General features: G+C 42.4%; 1 protein-coding gene across 7 annotated transcripts in view; it reads right to left on the reverse strand.

Moving 5' to 3' along the window:
- usp33 (ubiquitin specific peptidase 33) overlaps window positions 1-19,306 on the reverse strand; it is a 78,048-nt gene that overhangs the window by 45,895 nt on the left and 12,847 nt on the right. For all 7 annotated transcript variants that reach the window (XM_041208234.1, XM_041208228.1, XM_041208230.1 and 4 more), the window contains 7 exons: window positions 17,761-17,904; window positions 17,063-17,153; window positions 16,757-16,826; window positions 15,639-15,752; window positions 13,969-14,047; window positions 10,958-11,378; window positions 64-204 (listed from right to left, as the gene is read on the reverse strand). In XM_041208234.1, the coding sequence (XP_041064168.1) occupies window positions 64-204; window positions 10,958-11,378; window positions 13,969-14,047; window positions 15,639-15,752; window positions 16,757-16,826; window positions 17,063-17,153; window positions 17,761-17,904 (1,060 nt within the window). The remainder of the gene's footprint in view (window positions 1-63; window positions 205-10,957; window positions 11,379-13,968; window positions 14,048-15,638; window positions 15,753-16,756; window positions 16,827-17,062; window positions 17,154-17,760; window positions 17,905-19,306) is intronic.

The raw sequence follows: 19,306 nt of genomic DNA on the forward strand, positions 1-19,306 counted from the left end.
CACTGGGGATAATGGGGATAATATCTGTGACAATTTTCAACTCCAACCGAAAACAGAGCATACCTTTTTTATGTGAGGAAACAAGACCTCCCCACACTGAAGCGGATCTGGGCGGACTGCTGGGCAGCCTTGAATTCACAGTTTCATCAAACACAGGACTGCTAGGTCTTGAGGGGCTACGCATAGACACATCAGAGGTAACTTCTAAAAAAGAAAGAAAAATACATTTTGGTTGTACTGTACTTGAAAGTAATTTGATAATACCCTGTAGTTAGTGCCATGCTCCACAAATTAGTCTTGTTCTTGATAAATGATGTGGACGTGAGTATAGAAGGAATATTAAATTTTTGTCAACTATTCAAAGGCGGAGGCAGAGAAACAAGGAATTTAGAAGACTGCAGGAAGATACAAAGCAGCTTAGTGGATGGGCAGATATGTGCCAAATGCAGTTGAACAGGACTCACCTGATAAGTAGTTTTAAAAGGATAGCAGATGGAAAAGGGCAGAAAATACAATTGAAAGATTGAAAACAGGGGACCACTAAAATAAAAAAAAGACAAACTGTAGAAGAAACTGGTTACAACACAGGAGGAGTACTGCATGCAGTTGTGACTAGACCATTATAGAAAGGGTATCGAAGCCATGGGGAGGTGGAGAAAAAGCACTGAGATGTGATATTTTGAAATTCATTTTCAAGAAATGGGCATCGCTGGCAAGTCCAGCATTTAATTGGGCATCTCTATTTGCCCTAGAAAAGGTGGTGGGCGAGGTCTTCTTGAATAGCTGCAGTCCACGTGCACCCACAATGGTGTTTGACAGGGAATTCAAGTACTTTGAGCCAATGATGAAAAAGCAATGCATGCCCAAGCTTGGCCACCACTGGCAGCTGTGCAGAGCCCTATGCTCTGGAAATCTCTCCATAAACTTCTCCATGCCTCTTCTCCTCTTTTTAGACACTCCTTAAAACCTCCTTTTTACTAAGCTTTTGGTCATCTGTCCCAATATTTCTTTAAGTGGCTTGGTCAGATAACCCGTGAAGCATCTTGGGCATCTTACAATGTTAAAGGCCCTCTAAAAGGCTCAATATGAAGACAAATTGTGGTTGCTTATGGCTTGGAGGGGATGCCAATCCCACATAAACCTGCTTCCCTTCTCATTCCAGGCAGTAGAAGTTTGAGTGGTGCTTTTGAAAAGTGATCGATTTGAAAAACTCAGGCAGTGGGCATGGCATACAGGAGTCTAAAATCAGTGTTCAAAATGTTGAGTTTATGGATGCATTACAAAATATCACTTCCAACAGTTGGTGGAAAAATATTAATGCAATATAAGATTAGGATTGGAATTAGAAGTTAAAGGAGATGTGAGAAGGAACTTCTTTAATGCCAAAAATCTTTTGGGCATCAGTACAAATGGCTACTGAATCAAAAAACATTTAAGAGAGAATTTGATTAGCATTTCAAAGAGGGACAATATTACAAGGTACAGAAATAGGGTAGGGAAATAGATTAGAGTATTGATGTGGCAGTAGCACTACCAAGAGTATGTTGAGGACAATGTCTCCTGTTCTCATTTAAGGCTCCAAGAATGCCAAATATTCTGCGCAGGGAGTTCAGCTGTTCTAAATCAATATTATAAAACCAGTCTGAAATCAATAATCAAGGCAGTTTGCAGCTAAAAACACTGGAATAATGCTGCAGGCTACCAATTGCACGCAAAACTCTGTTTCTGGCTAGAAAATGTTAAATGCTTCCAAAGTGCAGGCTTGAGCACCCCTCACAAAAGAAAACCAAGAAAAAACATTCTGTAGTTTATTAAATTCAGGCAGACCCCAGGGTGGAGTTGTGCTCCAACGCTATCAAGCCCAATCCAGGCAAGCCTGAGTGCCCTAACGGGTCTCTCTATATATTATTCCAAAGTCAATTATAGGCAAAGATACAGAGCCTATTGATGTATTGCTGAAAAAGAGGCATGTCGAAGCTTTTTGTCTTGCACTCATCAGGACACTTGAAATTTAAGTCAGGCAGCTTGACCCGGATTTAAATTTCAAACAATGCTGGGCAATTAACTGTCAGCCACCATCAACCGGTGCATTCTCCATGGCAACGCCTCTATCAAAGTCCACTTGCCAACCAATCAACATTCTCTTTTCATACAGTATAAACTGTTGTTTTCCCCTTATATTGATATTCTTGCAAAGTATCCTGATGAGTGCAAGACAAAAAGCTTCAAGGTCTCTTTTTTTTAAATCAATACTCATTGTACTACCAAACGGCTACCGATGTATCACACAACTCTTGGCAGGGTGACCATTTAAGTGCAGTAGGAGCCAAGTGATACAAATTTGAAATTCGTAGCCAAATGGAGAACGGAACTGAGTCAGACTTGGCCCAGTTATGTCATTACTCTTGATCTGCTGTTACCTGCTCAACAGCAGCACAAAAGGAACAGTGTTACTTGCATCTTTAAGACATTGTGGCTAGGTTAATGAAATACTATGACGCTGTATATGTCAGACTTAACTGAACCAATGAAATGTGGAGCTTTTGGACATGAGCTTTTTTTTAAAAAATCCATCACCTTGTTGCCTTCCAGGCACCGAGCTTCACTCAATAGGGACACAAATTGGAGAGCTGCTGGGGGCTTAGTGTGTCCAATTTGTGCTGACCACTACACTCAATTCATCTATCTCTGCTTCCACCGACACTGCACCGGAAGTTTAGCAACACAAAACACACATAGTAGATCTTTGGAAGAGAGCCCAAAAATTGAGAATAGGCAACATGAAATATTTCATCCAGACACAGATGACCTGGCCATGAGTTCAATTCTCAATTAAAATAAATTAGCTGTGAATTTCAAATAGGAATAAATGCGAAATACTGTGGATACTAGAAATCTTAAATAAAAAGAGTGCTGGAAAAACTTAGCTGGTCTGGCAGCATCTGTGGGGAGAGAAACAGAGTTGAGGTTTCGAGTCCGATGTGACTCGTCTTCAGAACCGTTGAAAAGAAGTGTCATATTGGACTTGAAACATTAACTCTCTCTCTTCACAGATGCTACGAAGCCTGAATTTTTCCAGCACTTTCTGATCAAATAATAAGAATCTGGGCAGGAGTTGCAAAGTGCATCAATAACCCAAATCCTTTTCTACTGATCACTCAAAACTTTATGAGATCAACCCAAACCATGAACACAGACCATATCTAGAAACTCCAGTTTAAACCAAAAGGTGTCAACGGAGGCGATGCGGTAGTGGTATTGTTGCTGGACCAGGGTAATGCTATGGGGACCCAGGATCAAATACCACCATGGCAGATGTTGGAATTTGAATTCAATAAAAACCTGGACTTAAAAGTCTAACAGGGACCATGAAACGATGACCATGAATTGTCGATTGTTGTAAAAACCCATCTGGATCATTAATGTCCTTGAGGGAAGGAAAACTGTCGTCCTTACCTGGTCTGGCCTACATGACTCCAGGCCCACAGTAATGTGATTGACTCTTAAATAACCTCTGAAATGGCCCCCATCTGGGGGCTAATGCCAAAATTGGGAGAGCTGTCTAACAGAATTATACTTTACAGATCATGTCCCAGACACCACCTGGTTATGTCCTGTCCCACCGGTAGGACAGGCCCAGCAGAAGTGGTGGCACAGTGGTATACAATCGGGAGGGAGTTGCCCTGGGAGTCCTCAACATCGACTTGGGACCCCATGAAGTCTCATGACATCAGGTCAAACATGGGCAAGGAAACCACCTGCTGATTACAACGTACCTCCCTCCCTCAGCTAATGAATCAATGCTCCTCCATGTTGAACACCACTTGAAGAAAGCACTGAGGGTGGCAAGGGTGCAGAATGTACTCTGGGTGGGAGACAATGTCCAGTACCAAGAGTGACACGGCAGCACCATTACAGACTGAGCTGGCCAAGTCTTAAATGATACAGCTGCTGGACTGGGTCTGTGGCAGCTGGTGAGGGAGCTAACAAGAGGGAATAATGTACTTGCCCTCATCCTTACCAATCTGCCTGCCGCAGATGCATCTATCCATGACAGTATCAGTAGGAGTGACCACTGCGCAGTCCTTGTGGAAACAGTCTCACCTTCATATTGAGGATACTCTCCATCGTGTTGTGTGGCACTACCATTGTGCAAAATGGGATAGATTTCAAGCAGAACTTGCAACTCAAGACTTTACATCCGAGGTGCTGTGGGCCATCAGCAGCAACAGAATTGTACTCGAATACAATCTGTAACCTCATGGTCTGGCATATCCCCCACACTGCCATTACCATCAAGCAAGGGGATTAACCCTAGTTCAAGAAGAGTGCGGGAGGGCATGCCAGGAGCAGCACCAGGCATACCTAAAAAATGAGGTGCCAACCTGGTGAAGCTATAACACAGGACTCCTTGCATTCCAAAAAGCATAAGCAGCAAGTAATAGACAGGGCTAAGCAATCCCACAACCAGCGGATCAGATCCAAGCTCTGCAGTCCTGCCACACCCAGTCGTGGATGGTGATGGACAATTAAACAACTCACTGGGGGAGGAGGCTCCACAAATATCCCCACCCTCAATGATGGAGGAGCCCAGCACATCAGTGCAAAAGATAAGGCTGAAGCATCTGCAACAATCTTCAGCCAGAAGCTCTGAGTGGATGATCCATCTCGGCCTCCTCCAGAGAACCCCAGCATGACAGATGCCAGTCTTCATCCAATTTGATTCACTCCACGTGATATCAAGAAACGGCTGAAGGCACTGGATAGTGCAAAGGCTATGAGCCCTGACAACATTCCAGCAATAGTACCGAAGACTTCTGCTCCGGAACTTGTCGCGCCCCTAGCCAAGCTGTTCCAGTACAGCAACAACATTGGCATCTAACCGGCAATGTGGAAAATTGCCCAGGTATGCCCTGTACACAAAAAGCAGAACAAATCCAACCCGGTCAATTACCACCCCATCAGTCTACTTTCGGTCATCAGTAATGGAAGAGGCATCAGCAGTGCTATCAAGCGGCACTTGCTTAGCAATAACCTGCTCACTGACGCCCAGTTTGGGGTCCACCAGGGCCACTCAGCTCCTGACTTCATTACAGCCTGGGTTCAAACATGGACAAAAGAGCTGATCTCCCGAGGTGAGGTGAGAGTGACTGTCCTTGACATCAAGGCAGCATTTGACCGAGTGTGGCATCAAGGAGTTCTAGCAAAACTGGAGTCAATGGGAATTGGGGTGAAACTCTTCATTGGTTGGAGTCATACCTAGACAAAAGAAGATGGTTGTGGCTGTTGGAGATCAGTCATCTCAGCTCCAGGACATCACTCCAAGAGTTCCTCAGGGTACTGTCCTCAGCTCAAAAAGCTTCAGTTGCTTCATCAGTGACCTTCCTTCCATCATAAGGTCAGAAGTGGAGATGTTCACTGATGATTGCATAATGTTCAGCACCATTCCCGGCTCCTCAGATGCTAAAGCAGTCCATGTCCAAATGCAGCAAGGCCTGGACAATATCCAGGCTTGGGCTGACAAGTGGCAAGTAACATTCCTGCCACTCAAGTGTCAGGCAATGACCAACTCCAACAAAAGAATATCCAACGATCGCCCCTTGATGTTCAATGGCATTACCATCACTGAAACCCCACTATCAACATCCTTGGGGTTAGCATTGGCTAGAAACTGAACTGGACTAGCCGTATAAATATTGTGGCTACAAGAACAGGTCAGAGGCTAGGAATCTTGCGATGAGTAACTCACCTCCTGACTCCCCAAAGCCTGTCCACCATCTACAAGGTACAAGTCAGGAGTGTAATGGAATACTCCCCACTTGCCTGGATGAGTGCAGCTCCTACAACACTTAAGAAGCTTGACACAGTCCAGGACAAATTTTCTTGCGAAAAGGGTACACAGGGTGGTCAACAGGACTTTAAGCTAGAAAGTTGGGGGAAGGGAAGGGTAAAACTCCAAGAAGTACGACTAATGGGAAACAAAGCAGCAGGTTAGCATGTGGGGGGTGGGGTGGGGAGTGGATTCAACTTCATGGAAAGTTATGAAAAAAACTGAAAAGGAAGGAGAGCCCAGGAGAGGCTATTAAAGTCTCCAGAACACAAAATAGGACAGAGTGTTTGGAAAGGGCTAGGAATCTAACTTCAAGCACATCAGATAAAGGGACGACAATGAGAAGGGGGAGGGGAAATACAGGACTGAAGGTGTTGTATCTGAATGCATGCAGAATGCTAAATAAGGTACATGAGCTTGTGGCGCAGAGTGAAATTGGCAGGTATGATGTGGTGGGCATCATGGAGACATGGCTGCAAGGGGATCAGGACTGGGAGCTAAATATCCAAGGATATACATCCTATCGAAAAGATAGGCAGGTTGACACAGGGGGTGGAGTTGCTTTGTTAGTAAGAAAAGAAATTAAATCGATAGCAAGAAAAGACGTGGGGTCAGATGATGTAGAATATGTTTGGGTAGAGTTGAGGAACCGCAAAGGTAAAAAAACCATAATGGGAGGCTGCTCAGTAAGACAAGAGCCCATGGTGTTAGAGGCAAGGTACTAGCATGGATAGAAGATTGGCTGTCTGGCAGGAGGCAGAGAGTGGGGATAAGGGGGTCCTTCTCAGGATGGCGGCCAGTGACTACTGGAGTTCCGCAAGGGTCAGTGTTGGGACCACAACTTTTCACTTTATACATTAATGATCTAGATGAAGGAACTGAGGGCATTCTGGCAAAGTTTGCAGATGATACAAATATAGGTGGAGGGACAGGTAGTATTGAGGAGGCGGGGAAGCTGCAGAAAGATTTAGAAAGGTTAGGAGAATGGGCAAAGAAGTGGCAGATGGAATACAACGTGGGGAAGTGTGGGGTCATGCACTTTGATAGGAAGAATAGAGGCATAGACTATTTTCTAAACGGGGAGAATTCAGAAATCTGGAGTGCAAAGGGACTTGGGAGTCCTAGTCCAGGATTCTCTTAGGGTTAACTTGCAGGTTGAGTCGATAGTTAGGAAGGCAAATGCAATGTTGGCATTTATTTCGAGAGGACTAGAATATAAAAGCAGGGATGTGCTGCTGAGGCTTTATAAGGCTCTGGTCAGACCACAGTTAGAATATTGTGAGCAATTTTGGGCCCCGTATCTCAGGAAGGATGTGCTGGCCCTGGAGAGGGTCCAGAGGAGGTTCACGAGAACGATCCCAGGAATGAAAGGCTTAACATATGAGGAACGTTTGAGGACTCTGGATCTATACTCAATGGAGTTTAGAAGGATGAGGGGGGGGATCTGATTGAAACTTACAGAATACTGAAAGGCCTGGATAGAGTGGACATGGGGATGATGTTTCCATTAGTAGGAGAGACTAGGACCCGAGGGCACAGCCTCAGAATAAAGGGAAGACCTTTTAGAACAGAGATGAGGAGAAACTTCTTTAGCCAGAGAGTGGTGAATCTATAGAATTCATTGCCACACAAGGCTGTGGAGGCCAGGTCATTGAGTGTATATAAGACTGAGATAGATAGGTTCTTGATTGGTAAGGGAATCAAAGGTTATGGGGAGAAGGCGGGAGAATGGGGTTGAGAAACTTATCAGCCATGATTGAATGGCGGAGCAGACTCGATGGGCTGAAGGGCCTAATTTCTGCTCCTATGTCTTATGGTCTTATGGACAAAGCAATCTGCTTGATTGGCACCACATCCACAAACATTCACTCCCTCCACCACCGATACACAGTGGCAGCAGTGTGTAGCAGCAATGTGTACCATCTACAAGATGCATTGCAGGAATTCACCAAGGCTCCTTTGACAGCACCTTCCAAACCCATGACCACTACAATCTAGAAGGACAAGGGCAGCAGATAGATGGGATCGCCACCAGCTGGAAGTCCCCCTCCAAGTCACTCACCATCCTGACTTGGAAATATGTCACAGTTCCTTCACTGCCGCTGGGTCAAAATCCTGGAACTCCCTTCCTAATAGCAACGTGGATGTACCTGTACCAGATGGACTGCAGCGGTTCAAGAAGGCAGCTCACCATCATCTTCTCAAGGGCAACTAGGGATGGTCAATAAATGCTGGCCCAGCCAGCGAAGCCCACATCCCGTGAATGAATAAAAAAAAACAAAGTATGCCCATCATTGGATGTTTAGCCCTGCAATCACTGCTTTAACGAGTGCAGTGATTCTACCTAGTCAGCAACTGGAATCTATGCCAGAATTCTGTGCTTGTAAACTGTGTAGTCTTTCCTCATTAAAACTCCAACAGTACACTTGATGGATCCTTTGGGATCCCCAAGCAAACCCGGTCTAAATTCTTTGAATTTAGTTAAGGGGGGGAAATACGGCCTTATTGAAAAGCCTGTCCTTCATATTAGGTAACAGGAGGTTAACTTGTGAATTTCTCAGTAGGTTGTTTTGGCGATTCTCAGGTATCGTATATATTTCCTATGCTTCAGATTCTCATTTGATTCCCCTGCAAATACCCCACAAATTTGTATATTTGCTTTTATGAAATCAGACGATAAAAATCATTTATAAATCGATTCCACACCAATTACTCTGCCATGTGAAATTCTGTCACAGGGAGCATCCACGTTACTAATTAACTATCAATCCCTGGTATTACCTTGGTAACTCTACGCTGTCTATGGCTATAATGTCCATTCTACTAAACTCTACAAAGTACTTCAGCTGTGGCCTAACTTATTGTTTCGTACAAACTCATTATTTCCTTTGTACCTTTCATTAAACCCAAACTTTTTTATGCTTCTTCGATCCACAATCTCGCAGTTGTGATTTAACTCTCCATACATTTCAGTGTTCATCAGGTAAGATGTGCAAAACATTGCACATAAAGCATACATTGCGCGCTCACCAACATGCTTGAACTCAACCTGCATCCTCCCAACATCAAATTCCACTCAAAAAGCCCAGTCACAAACACTGCAGTCACGCCAACTTGTATTTACATAGCACCCTTAATGTAGTAGAATGTTCAAAGGCATGGCACAGGAATGCTAAAGTAAAATTTGACACCAAAACACACAAGGATATGTTCGGGCAAAAGTAAAATACTGCAGATGCTGTAAATTTAAATAAAAACAGAAAATGCTGAAAACACTCGGCAGGTCAAAAGCTGGCCAATGAGTTAGGTTTTAAGGAGCATCTAAAAAGAGAGAAAAGAGGTAGAGAGACAGAGTATTAGGAAGGGCATTCTAGAGCTTTTCATCCACGAAGGCCACCAAAGGTCAACTGATTAAAATCAAGAATGCTCAAGAGGAGCACAAATATCTCAGAGGATCGTGGAGCTGGAGGAGATTACAGAGACCGGGAGGGATAACTTCATGGAAGGATTTGAAAACAAAGATGAAAAATTTTAAAATCCAAATGTCGCTTGACTGGGAGCCAATGCAGATTAGCAAACGCAGGGATGATGGGTCAACGGGACTTAATGCAAGCAAGAGTGCAAGGTAGTAGAGGTCCGGGTGACATCAAATTTGTGGAGGGTAGAACATGGGAGGCCAGCCAGGAGTGTATTGGAATAGTCAAGTCTAGAGGTAGTAAAGGCCTGGTTGAAGGTTTGAGCAGATGAATTGAGGCAGGAGTAGAGTCAGGCGGCGTTACAGAGATGAGAAAAGGCAGCCTTCGTGACAGTGCAGATATGTGGTTGGAAGCTCATTTCAGGGCCAAATATGACACCAAAGTCATATTTCATCTAAGTTTCACTCCCGTTACCGGCACTCACCATTCATTCACTATTGAGGAATGGACACTTAGAGCAGAGGGTGATTATTTGGCCAGTCACGTCTGTGTTAGAGGAAAATAATTAGAGGAACTAATTTCACTGCCTTGGTCTCGTCCCATAGCTCTGTGCCTACCCCTCCTTCAAATATTTATCCATCTTTCCCGTACAAGATGTACTACTCTTTGCTCCAAATGCTCCTCGACAAAGAATTGCTCAAACAGCCTGATTGAAAGAAAGTGCCCCTCACTTTTGACAACACTTTAAATTGATGAATCCTTGTCACCAACTCACCAAGAGGAAACAACTTTTCCTTATTCACTATCAAAACTCTTGAAAAACTTATGAAATCTCATTTCAACCCTCTCAAGTAGAAATAGTCTCAGTATCTCAAGTTTCTCCTAAGGCTTTGATGAAAGCAAAATGCTGCAGCTGCTGGAAATCTGAAATAAAAACAGAAAATGCTGGAAAAATTCAGCAGGGCTGGTAGCATCCATGGAGAGAGAAACAGAGTTAATGTTTTGAGTCTGTATGACTCTTCTCAACGCTTACTGCTTTCCGATCCCATGCATCATCTTGGTAACTCTACACTGTAAGCACACACTGTGGTTATAATACAATGTCATTTCTATAAAGGACACAAAGTACTCTGACTGTGGCCTAACCTAGATTTTGTATGCACTTAATGTAACTTTTTTTTAAACTCTTGTGCTCGATCACTATTTATAAAACAAATTGCTATTGCCTTGTGTTATGGCATTATCTGTCCATTGTCTTCCTTCCAGAATATTGATATTTAAATCCCTGTTCTTACATTACCTTCAGTAATTCTCTGTTGAGGGTATACTCGCATTCCTGGTTTTCATCCCAAAGAGTACTAATACATTGTCACATTAAACTGTATCTGCCACCTGCTTCTGTGTCTTCCTCAAGTCTTGCACAGTCCTCCTTGCCATTTTCTACACCTCTCGAGTTAGCACATTGAGCTGAACGTTTATTAAAAAGTAAAAATATTATACTATAAAACAAAAGGCTCAAGTCTGGCCAACATAAAAAACATCAAACAACAGAAACCATAAAGTCTAGTCATCTCTCTCATTTTTAAATCAGGAACCCTGTGGTTACAAATGGCACAATTATCCAACTTTAGACAAAAGATTAAGAACTGCTTTGCACAAACAGGAGAATAGGATTAAATCCACACAATGTAAACAAGAATACACCATTTACCTGGCAACCTGCTTTGTATCTGCACTTTGACTGTCCCATCACTGTCTAGCATTTGATCAACACCTGGCGAAGTGTCCATGTCTTTATCCAAATCATCTCCTGAATTGGGCTTATAAAGCTTATGTAGCAGATTCCTTTCTCGTTGCCAGCCTTTAGCTGACGCACGATTCTTCACTTCTTCATGCACCAGCATCTCTGCCTCTGTGCAGTCTTCTGTTGACATCTTAGAGTTGATGTCGGGATCAACCTTGTCACTGCCAGCACATGAATCGCAAGACTGAAATTCATTATCCGACAGGTTTTCTTCTTCCATTTGCTCTTCCATGGTTGCACATAGGCCATCTTCAATATGTTCTATAACTTGTTCCTTCAACTCCTCATGAAGTTGATCCATCAAACAGCGCAGAAACTCCTGGGCATCCTGGAAAAGGGAAATAACAGCATCTTAACTTAGCTAAATATCGACAGGTCAGAAACATTAAGTCTACAATGTAGTAACTTGGGATGGCTACTCAAAATTCTAATAGAAATTGTGATGCAAGGTACTCAACCTGCAAAGTTAACACAAACTCTCCTCCTAACCTGAGTATTTCCAACAATTTCTGCTCTTATTTTAAAATTCCAGCATCTGTAGTAATTTGCATTTGTATAAGTGGCTTGTTCTATGTATTTCAATCACAGACAATTTAAGATGTTAACGTTTCATGGAATAAAAATATACATCTACTTTATGGCCTCATTATTTGCCCAAAAAAATTGCACCTCAACAAACCCATGATCATGGTTTGGGAGGGAGGGAATTTGGGGGGGGGGGGGGGGTTGTGTGTGTGCATGAAGCTAACTGCCACAGATTGTTTCATGTAGGAACATAGCAACAGGATTGGGTCATTTATCTCCCCAAACCTGCTCAGCTATTCAATTTGATCATCACTGATCACAGAGGATCCGACAGCATAAAAAGAAGTCATTTTGTCCATCGTGCTTGAGTCTGCTTCATTAAAGAGCTATACAATTAGTCTCACTTCCCTCCCCTCCCCATCTCTTTCCCTTTGCCCTGCAAATTTCTCCTTTAAAAAGCCAATTCTCTTTTTAGTATTGCTATTAAATCTGCCCTTTCAGGTAGTACACTCTAGACCATCATAACTCACCAGGTTAAAAAATACTCTGGTCTCCCCTCTTGATTTTTACCTCAAAAGGTCTGTGTTTTCCCCACAGGACTTCAACTTTCCATTAGCTTCAAAGCTTGAATTTCTGACGTGTAGCTGTTACATGCGTGTGTATTCCAAACCTCACTGTAAACAGCTACTTCCAGGGAACATGTCAATCTCCACAGCAGCATGCAATAAAAATAACTCAACCCCAAACAAGTCAGTGACGGGTACGTATTAATTGCTTGACATCTGCACCTTGACTCCATTTATCCAGTTCTGATCCATATCTTGATACCCTTAACCCAATAAAAAATTATCAATATCAGCCTTGAAAGTTCCAATTTGTCCCAACATCTACAGCCTGTTGGTAATAAGTGTTCCATTTATACTATGCTTTAACTGGTTTCGGCGAGACCACATCTGGAATATTGTGTGCAGTATTGGCTTCCATTTTTAAGGAGAGATATAGATGCATTGAAGTGGCACAGTGAAGGTTTGCTAAATTGGTCCCTGAGATGAGAGTGTTGGCTTATGATGAGAAGTTGAGTAAACCGGGTCTACATTCTCTAGAATTTAGAAGAATAAGAGGCAATCTTAAACATATAAGATTTTGAAGGGTCTTGATAGGGTGAGAGATCGTTTCCACTGGTCAGGGAATCTAAAACACAGGGTAACGGTATCAGTATAAAGGGCCTACCATTTAGGACTGAGATGAGGAGAAATTACTTAATCAAAAGGTTGTGAATCTTTGGACTTCTCTACCCCAGAGGTCTATGGATGCTCCATCACTGAATACATTTAAGGCTGGGATAGACAGATTTTTGGTGTCTCAGGGAATCAAGAAATATGGGGAGTGGGCAGGCAAATCAAGTTGAACCCAAGGTCAACCATGATCATACTGAATGGTGCAGCAAGCTCGACAGGGCATATGGTGTACTCCTGCTCCTATTTCTTGTGTTGTGAGAGAAAATTTGCTTCCTGATTTCCCTCCTGAATGGCCTATTTGTAATTTTAAGAATATTTTCCTCTACTATTGACTCCCCCACCAGAGAAAATAGTTTCTGTGCATCTACCTTATTGAATTCATTGAACATTTCAAACACCTCGATCGGTCTACCCCTCAATCTCGTCTAATGAAGGGAATACAAGCCTAGTTTCTGCACGGGCTTATAATCGAAAATTTTCAATTTCTTATCCAACAACCAATATTGCCCATTTCTGTAGCATGCTTAATGGCACAACAAATCCACTTGCCACATAAAACTCCCCAGCAGCATTACCTGTACTAGTCTGATATTAATATGGAGTCAAACTACATACAAAGCAGTAGGTACACTGTGCAGCTTTGCTCATAACTTGATGTGGTTGCAAAACCACTCGTACTTAAAACAGTTAGAAAGATTTCAACATCAAAAGGAGAATGTGCCCAATTATGAAAGTGACCAAGGCCAAAGTGACTAGGGCTGAATATAATGGCTGTACAGGTGAAGCTTCTGTGAGAGGAAGCAGGGTTGGTGAACTAAATTCTAGACAGCTACTTTGTGAAAATGTGAGAGAATTATGCATTAAACTGGGATAAGTTTTGGTGATATTAGAGTGAGTTTCCGGTGATACAGCAGTGAACTGAAACTGGATTGTGCTGATCATTTGATCACTTCATTAAGACCAGCTAACTTTGTACTGATATGGAACTGAATTTGGGATCTTCCTTCCTGGTCTCCAAGACTGAGTCCATACAAGAGGGTAACTGTTTTTTTCTTTTTGCTTTCAAATACTTTAAATATATTGTAACTGAACATTTTCTTATTCAACAACCACAAAAAATTCAGTGAAAACATTTGCCAGTGATAAAGCTCTCACCTGTTGAGAATACCCCCGAAACATTGGATTCACAGTTTTAATTCCCTGGAACAGACTTGTAGGCACAACGTAGCTGGGGCTGGAGAAATGTCATACAAATCATAAGGAATAACATTGGTTAATTTACCTCATATATATAGATAGGCAGAGTACTGACCATACCCAACCAGCCTGTGTTTGCAAAATTCAGAAGCGTCCAATGTTAGATATTATTCTGCATTGGACAGCACTTGCTGAACAGTCTTGAGTGTGCTAATAATTACATCAACAACCAATTTAAGATTATCAGTTGGGTTTGCAATGTGGCTCACTTATGCTTGCTGGAAGCTACATATATTCAGACACAGGGACCTGTACTCTCCAGGCAAAAGTAAACATGTACAAGCATTGTGCCTTCTTTGAATTAAACAAAATCATGGGGGACAACAAATCCCTGCTGCATTTTCCATGGCAACACTTCGACCAGAGTCAACTTGCAAACCAATCAGTACCCTTTTCTCATGCAGTATAAATTGCTGCACCCATTGAAATTTAGCATTCTTGTGTCTGTTCTGATAAGTGCAAGATGAAAAGTCTTTGACAACAAGTCTCTTTGTCAGCAATACTCAAGCTCTGTATTACCAAGCAACTATATTTTATATATAGGCCCCGACACTTATGACTGGTGTGTTCAAGTGAATGCAGTTTACTGATTATACACAATGGCCAGAGCAGTAACTCTATATAATAAGAGTGTCGTTCCACATCTGTCTCCCCAGCCCCCAAATTAACCTGCCTACAGAAGGACCCTTGACCCCGAGCTTCGAAGTGCCAACCTCATCCTGGTTGTGGACATAAGGAAACTGGAAGAGTAGGGCCAGTCATTCAGAAACAAGACATTAGCAGGTACAGCATCATGGCAAGATCCAGGGAGGAGGGACAAATACACAACTCTTAACTTCTTCACTGAACAACCCAAACACCTAATGAGGGTACTAAATTTCAGATACTGGAATTATTGTGCATGAAGTGTTACTTTTGTTATATGTAAATATATTTTAACAAACAAGCATTAGTTTTATTATATGCATTTCATCCATACAATATAACGAGGATGTTTCTAGGAACCAATCAATTCTGCGCTAATAGCTGAAGGTGAACCCTTGTCATTAATGAAATGCAAACTAGTGAGTAAGCACCTCCTTTCCCAAATAAATGGAGTGTGTTAGGACATTATAACTAGTAACTTTGAAAACAGAATTTAATGCAAATACAATGGTTTGCTGATTTTGGCCAAGATAAGCGACTGCTCATTTTAGATTTGGTCAGTTAAGCTGTGGAGACTTTATTTATAAATTGTGATAACCACATGTGCAGCCAAATACTGTACGTATGTTTCTATAGCTCTTCCAACACTTACTGTCCTGATCTGCTCTGGCTATAGCCCATCCCACATCCTCTAAATTACAATTCATTCCCACTCCCCTAGCTCCACTATTGAAGGTCATTTTGGAATTCTTTCCAAACCACTTACTTCTAAAGGCAATTTAAAAAAAAACCTTCTCTCTGATCATACTGTTTCCAATCTGCCCAGCACCCTTCTCTACCTATTTTGAGGTGCTCCAAGACAACCATTAATTCGGGGATGTACCATTAAATGTGGGTACTGTAGTAAGTGTCGCGTGGCTTACCGATTCTTGTGCCATATCTCTGCCATCAGCTTCTGGTAACTTTTTGACAGAGCTGGCTTCTTGTCTGTTTGCACCAAGCCTCCACATTCAAGGAAAAATAAAGTCAAGGGAGGGCTGGGGAAAAAAATAAATGACATTCTTTACATATCATCATCAGGAAATCCCCAGTTTGTACTTTTGCAACAATGCTTCCCAATCCCATGACCTCTGCCACAGAGAAAGTCAAGAGTAGCAATATCATGGGAACACCATCGCCTTCAATTTCCCCTCCAAACTGCATTCAGACATTGACATGCATTGCAATTCCTTTACGGTCGCTGGGTTAAAATTGCTCGCCGTCCCTGCCCAATGCCGTTACAGGAGCATCAGCACAAGGACTCCTATAGTTCGAGGGGGAAGGTCTACCATCTCGTAGTCAGCTAGGATTGAGCAATAAATGCTACTGTGCCATTGCTACCCACAGCCCACGAACAAAAAAGAATTTAATTAGAAAACTGATTGAAATTTCATGATTTGGGCAATGACTTTTCCCCCAAAGGAACCTCACAATTAGTAGTTTAGAGCACAAACAACAAATAACTATGACATTTTAAAAGAGGGCAATGAATTGCAGAATAGAAAAATCCTTTTTTAACCTTCCCATCATCTCCTGAAAGTGAATGAATACTTGTAGTCAACAGGTATCCTGAAGCAAGTCATGCAACAGGTTGTTCTTTTGGGGTGAACAGGAGCAACACAGGTTTGACTAATGCAAGCATATACTCTCGACCATATCAGGAGCTGTGATCCCATTTGACTCTCTCTTACGTAGGTCGGTGAGAGAGCCCAAAATCTAGCATCTCTCACAGTAGTTCCAACTGAAAACAGCTTGCTCAGCAGACTGGGATTGACGCTACGAACAGCCAGTTCTTTATGGCTCAGCTAGTCTTTGACCTTTAGCAACTGAGGGGAGCAGTAAAGGTCATAAAACAAACAACAATAAAGTAAACAGAGTACAGGGAAGAAGCGTTGAGCTAAACTCTTAACAGTGTGCATTCTACAATATTCACTTTGGAAAAAGAAGCTAGCATGAAATTTGTTAGGGTGCTCAGATAAAACTTGTCAGAAGCTAGTCTTACCAGTTGGAAAGAGCTTGAAGAGCCGCATTCAAATAACAAGTGTTTCCAATGTTTTTCAATCCAGTGAGACCTGAAAAAACGATACAAGAACTTCAAAATCCATATCCTTCGCAAGATAACTTTCTTTTGCATGAACAGTTTTATACTTACAGAATATTACACTCAGTTTCACTGTAATTGCCCATTTCTTTTTAACCAAAACCTCCCAAATCAGGGCGCTTTTCACAGACGAAATAGGGGAAAAATAGGAATAGACTAACAGAGGAACACACAGGAAACTTAAAGCAGCAACTTTGAATGTCAGACCTCTTGTCTTTATGTCATCATATTCTGCATCTAGATCATGTCCCACTATAGTAATAGGAGCTTTCAATATCTGGTCACAAGGAGGGGAGTCCTAGAATACAAAACACACAGAAGGGCATAAGCAAAGTCAAGGACAGTCTTAGAAATAAGAAGAGAGCTAATGACCAGCACGTTGTAAACCACGAAGTACACACAATTAAAGCAAGCAACTTTACACTGCAGATCAATTGTCACCATCGTGTTCTCAGAGCAACTAAGGATTTGGCCTCATAAGCATCGTCCCACCTAGGAACAAATTTAATTCTGCAAAAATATCCAACATGTGGTCAGCAGGCTTTGAATCTTATCAATCTTGCTGTAGTCTACTGGAGAGGCTACTTTAGTTAGTGTAAATGTAGCCATCAAATTTCAATAAAACTGAGAGCCTGACTGATAAGTTTACACACATGAAACACGTTTTATCTCCCCTCCACCAAAATGCCCGAGAAGCAAACGTGTCAGATTCAGAGTTTCAGTGTGACAGATATTTCAAAATAGGGTAAAACAGGGATTGACCCTGGAGTAAATACCTCTGCTATAATATTTAGCAAAAAAAGTATCTATTCGTGCACCTTGGTGGTCATGCACCTGTTGTAATTTTTAAAATCAGCCGTACCTGGCTCTTTCACATCTGCGGTATCATCTGAATGGAGTCCTACCTGGTGTTCGTGTGCCTGTGGTGATCTCCCACGCTGCAGTGTCGGTGGAGGTCCAAGCTTCCTTTCCAAAAACACTTCTTTACCACATGCATAGCACCAGACTCTCAAGGTGGTAAGGTTAACAGTGAGGTTGTGCTTGGTGTCCTAGAAAAGCATGAGCCACGTTTAATTCAAAAGGAAAATCAGATCCCATTTAAATCCCAAGACCAAATGCTGCCTTTGAATTCATCTCGCCAAGCACACAAACACATGAAATAGCAAAAAGTCGGCCATTCAGCCGCTCGAGCCTGCTGTGCCATTCAGTAAGAACAAGGCCGATCTGTTTGTGTTTCGAATTCTACTTCCATCTGCCTCCATTAACTTTTGATTCCCTTGCCTAACAAGAATCTACCTCTGCCTTAAAAATATTCCATTACTTGGCCTCCACCGCCTTCAGGCAGAGAGTTCTAAAGCCGCACAACCCTCAGGACAAAATTCTCCCCGTCTCTGTCCTAACAGGGTAACCCCTAATTTTGAAACAGTACCCCTTAGTTCTGGACTCACCCTCAAGAGGAAACATTCTTCCCACAACCAACCTTGTCAACACCATTCAAGATCTTATATACTTAAATCAAGTCACCCCTCACTCTTCTAAACAAGAAACCAATAGTAAAAGAACGAGTTTGGCCAAATAACAGTAGAACACTCTGCACAACAAATCTGTACAAAAAACAGGAACTCTCCCTTCCCTGGCTAGTGTGTGAATTCACTCCCATCCACTGCTCCTGGGCCACAGCTAGCTTTTATCTCCCATAGCAGCAGTAACACTGATCTCCCACAAGGTGACACAACATGCTGTTCAGAAACAGGTTGCCACCTTATTTTGTTTGGCCTTAAAACAGGCTCCCCAGGTGTGCTGTACAGAGGTGAATGCATCTCTCCACGTGCCAAGGGGGGAAGCCTGAACAGAAGCTACCCAATTGCAGCCAGCTTAACCTGCACAGGAGCACCATCTATACATCGTCAAGCTTGTAAGCCACAATAGTTGCCGTGTCATTTACTTGTACAAAGCTGGATAATATGGTCACTTAGGGTTTTAACATGCCCCAGGAGGACACCAATGTTCAACAACGTGCCTCAAAACGGGCTGTACTTGAGAAAGATTTGATCAGACAGCTCCTAACCTTGTCACAGTGTGACAGGTGAAAATAACAAAAAATATACTCCCGTGAAGCTGCAATGCAAAAGATAAAGAGGCGCTTTTCTCAAAGAATAAAAAAAATTCAAATGCTGATCTTGGGCTGGGCAACACCATGGCAAAAATAGAAGAATCCTTTAAAAGGCCAACTGCAGCCGCCATGAAAAAAATAATCCAACAAAGTCCCTACAGCTGAAAACTATCCACTGACCCCTGCTGGAAAGTGAGATAAATGACAGGTAATGGCAAGGTCAGACTCAGCTCTGATCGCTGTCCCCTTTTGCGCCAAGGAGCCTGCCAACACTGCCTTGCATAATATTCTAATGCATTTGCAAGATCATTCCTTTATATAGAAATACTTAAAGAATC

Source organism: Carcharodon carcharias, chromosome 16 (assembly GCF_017639515.1).
Source record: "Carcharodon carcharias isolate sCarCar2 chromosome 16, sCarCar2.pri, whole genome shotgun sequence".
NCBI classification, from domain to species: Eukaryota; Metazoa; Chordata; class Chondrichthyes; order Lamniformes; family Lamnidae; genus Carcharodon; species Carcharodon carcharias.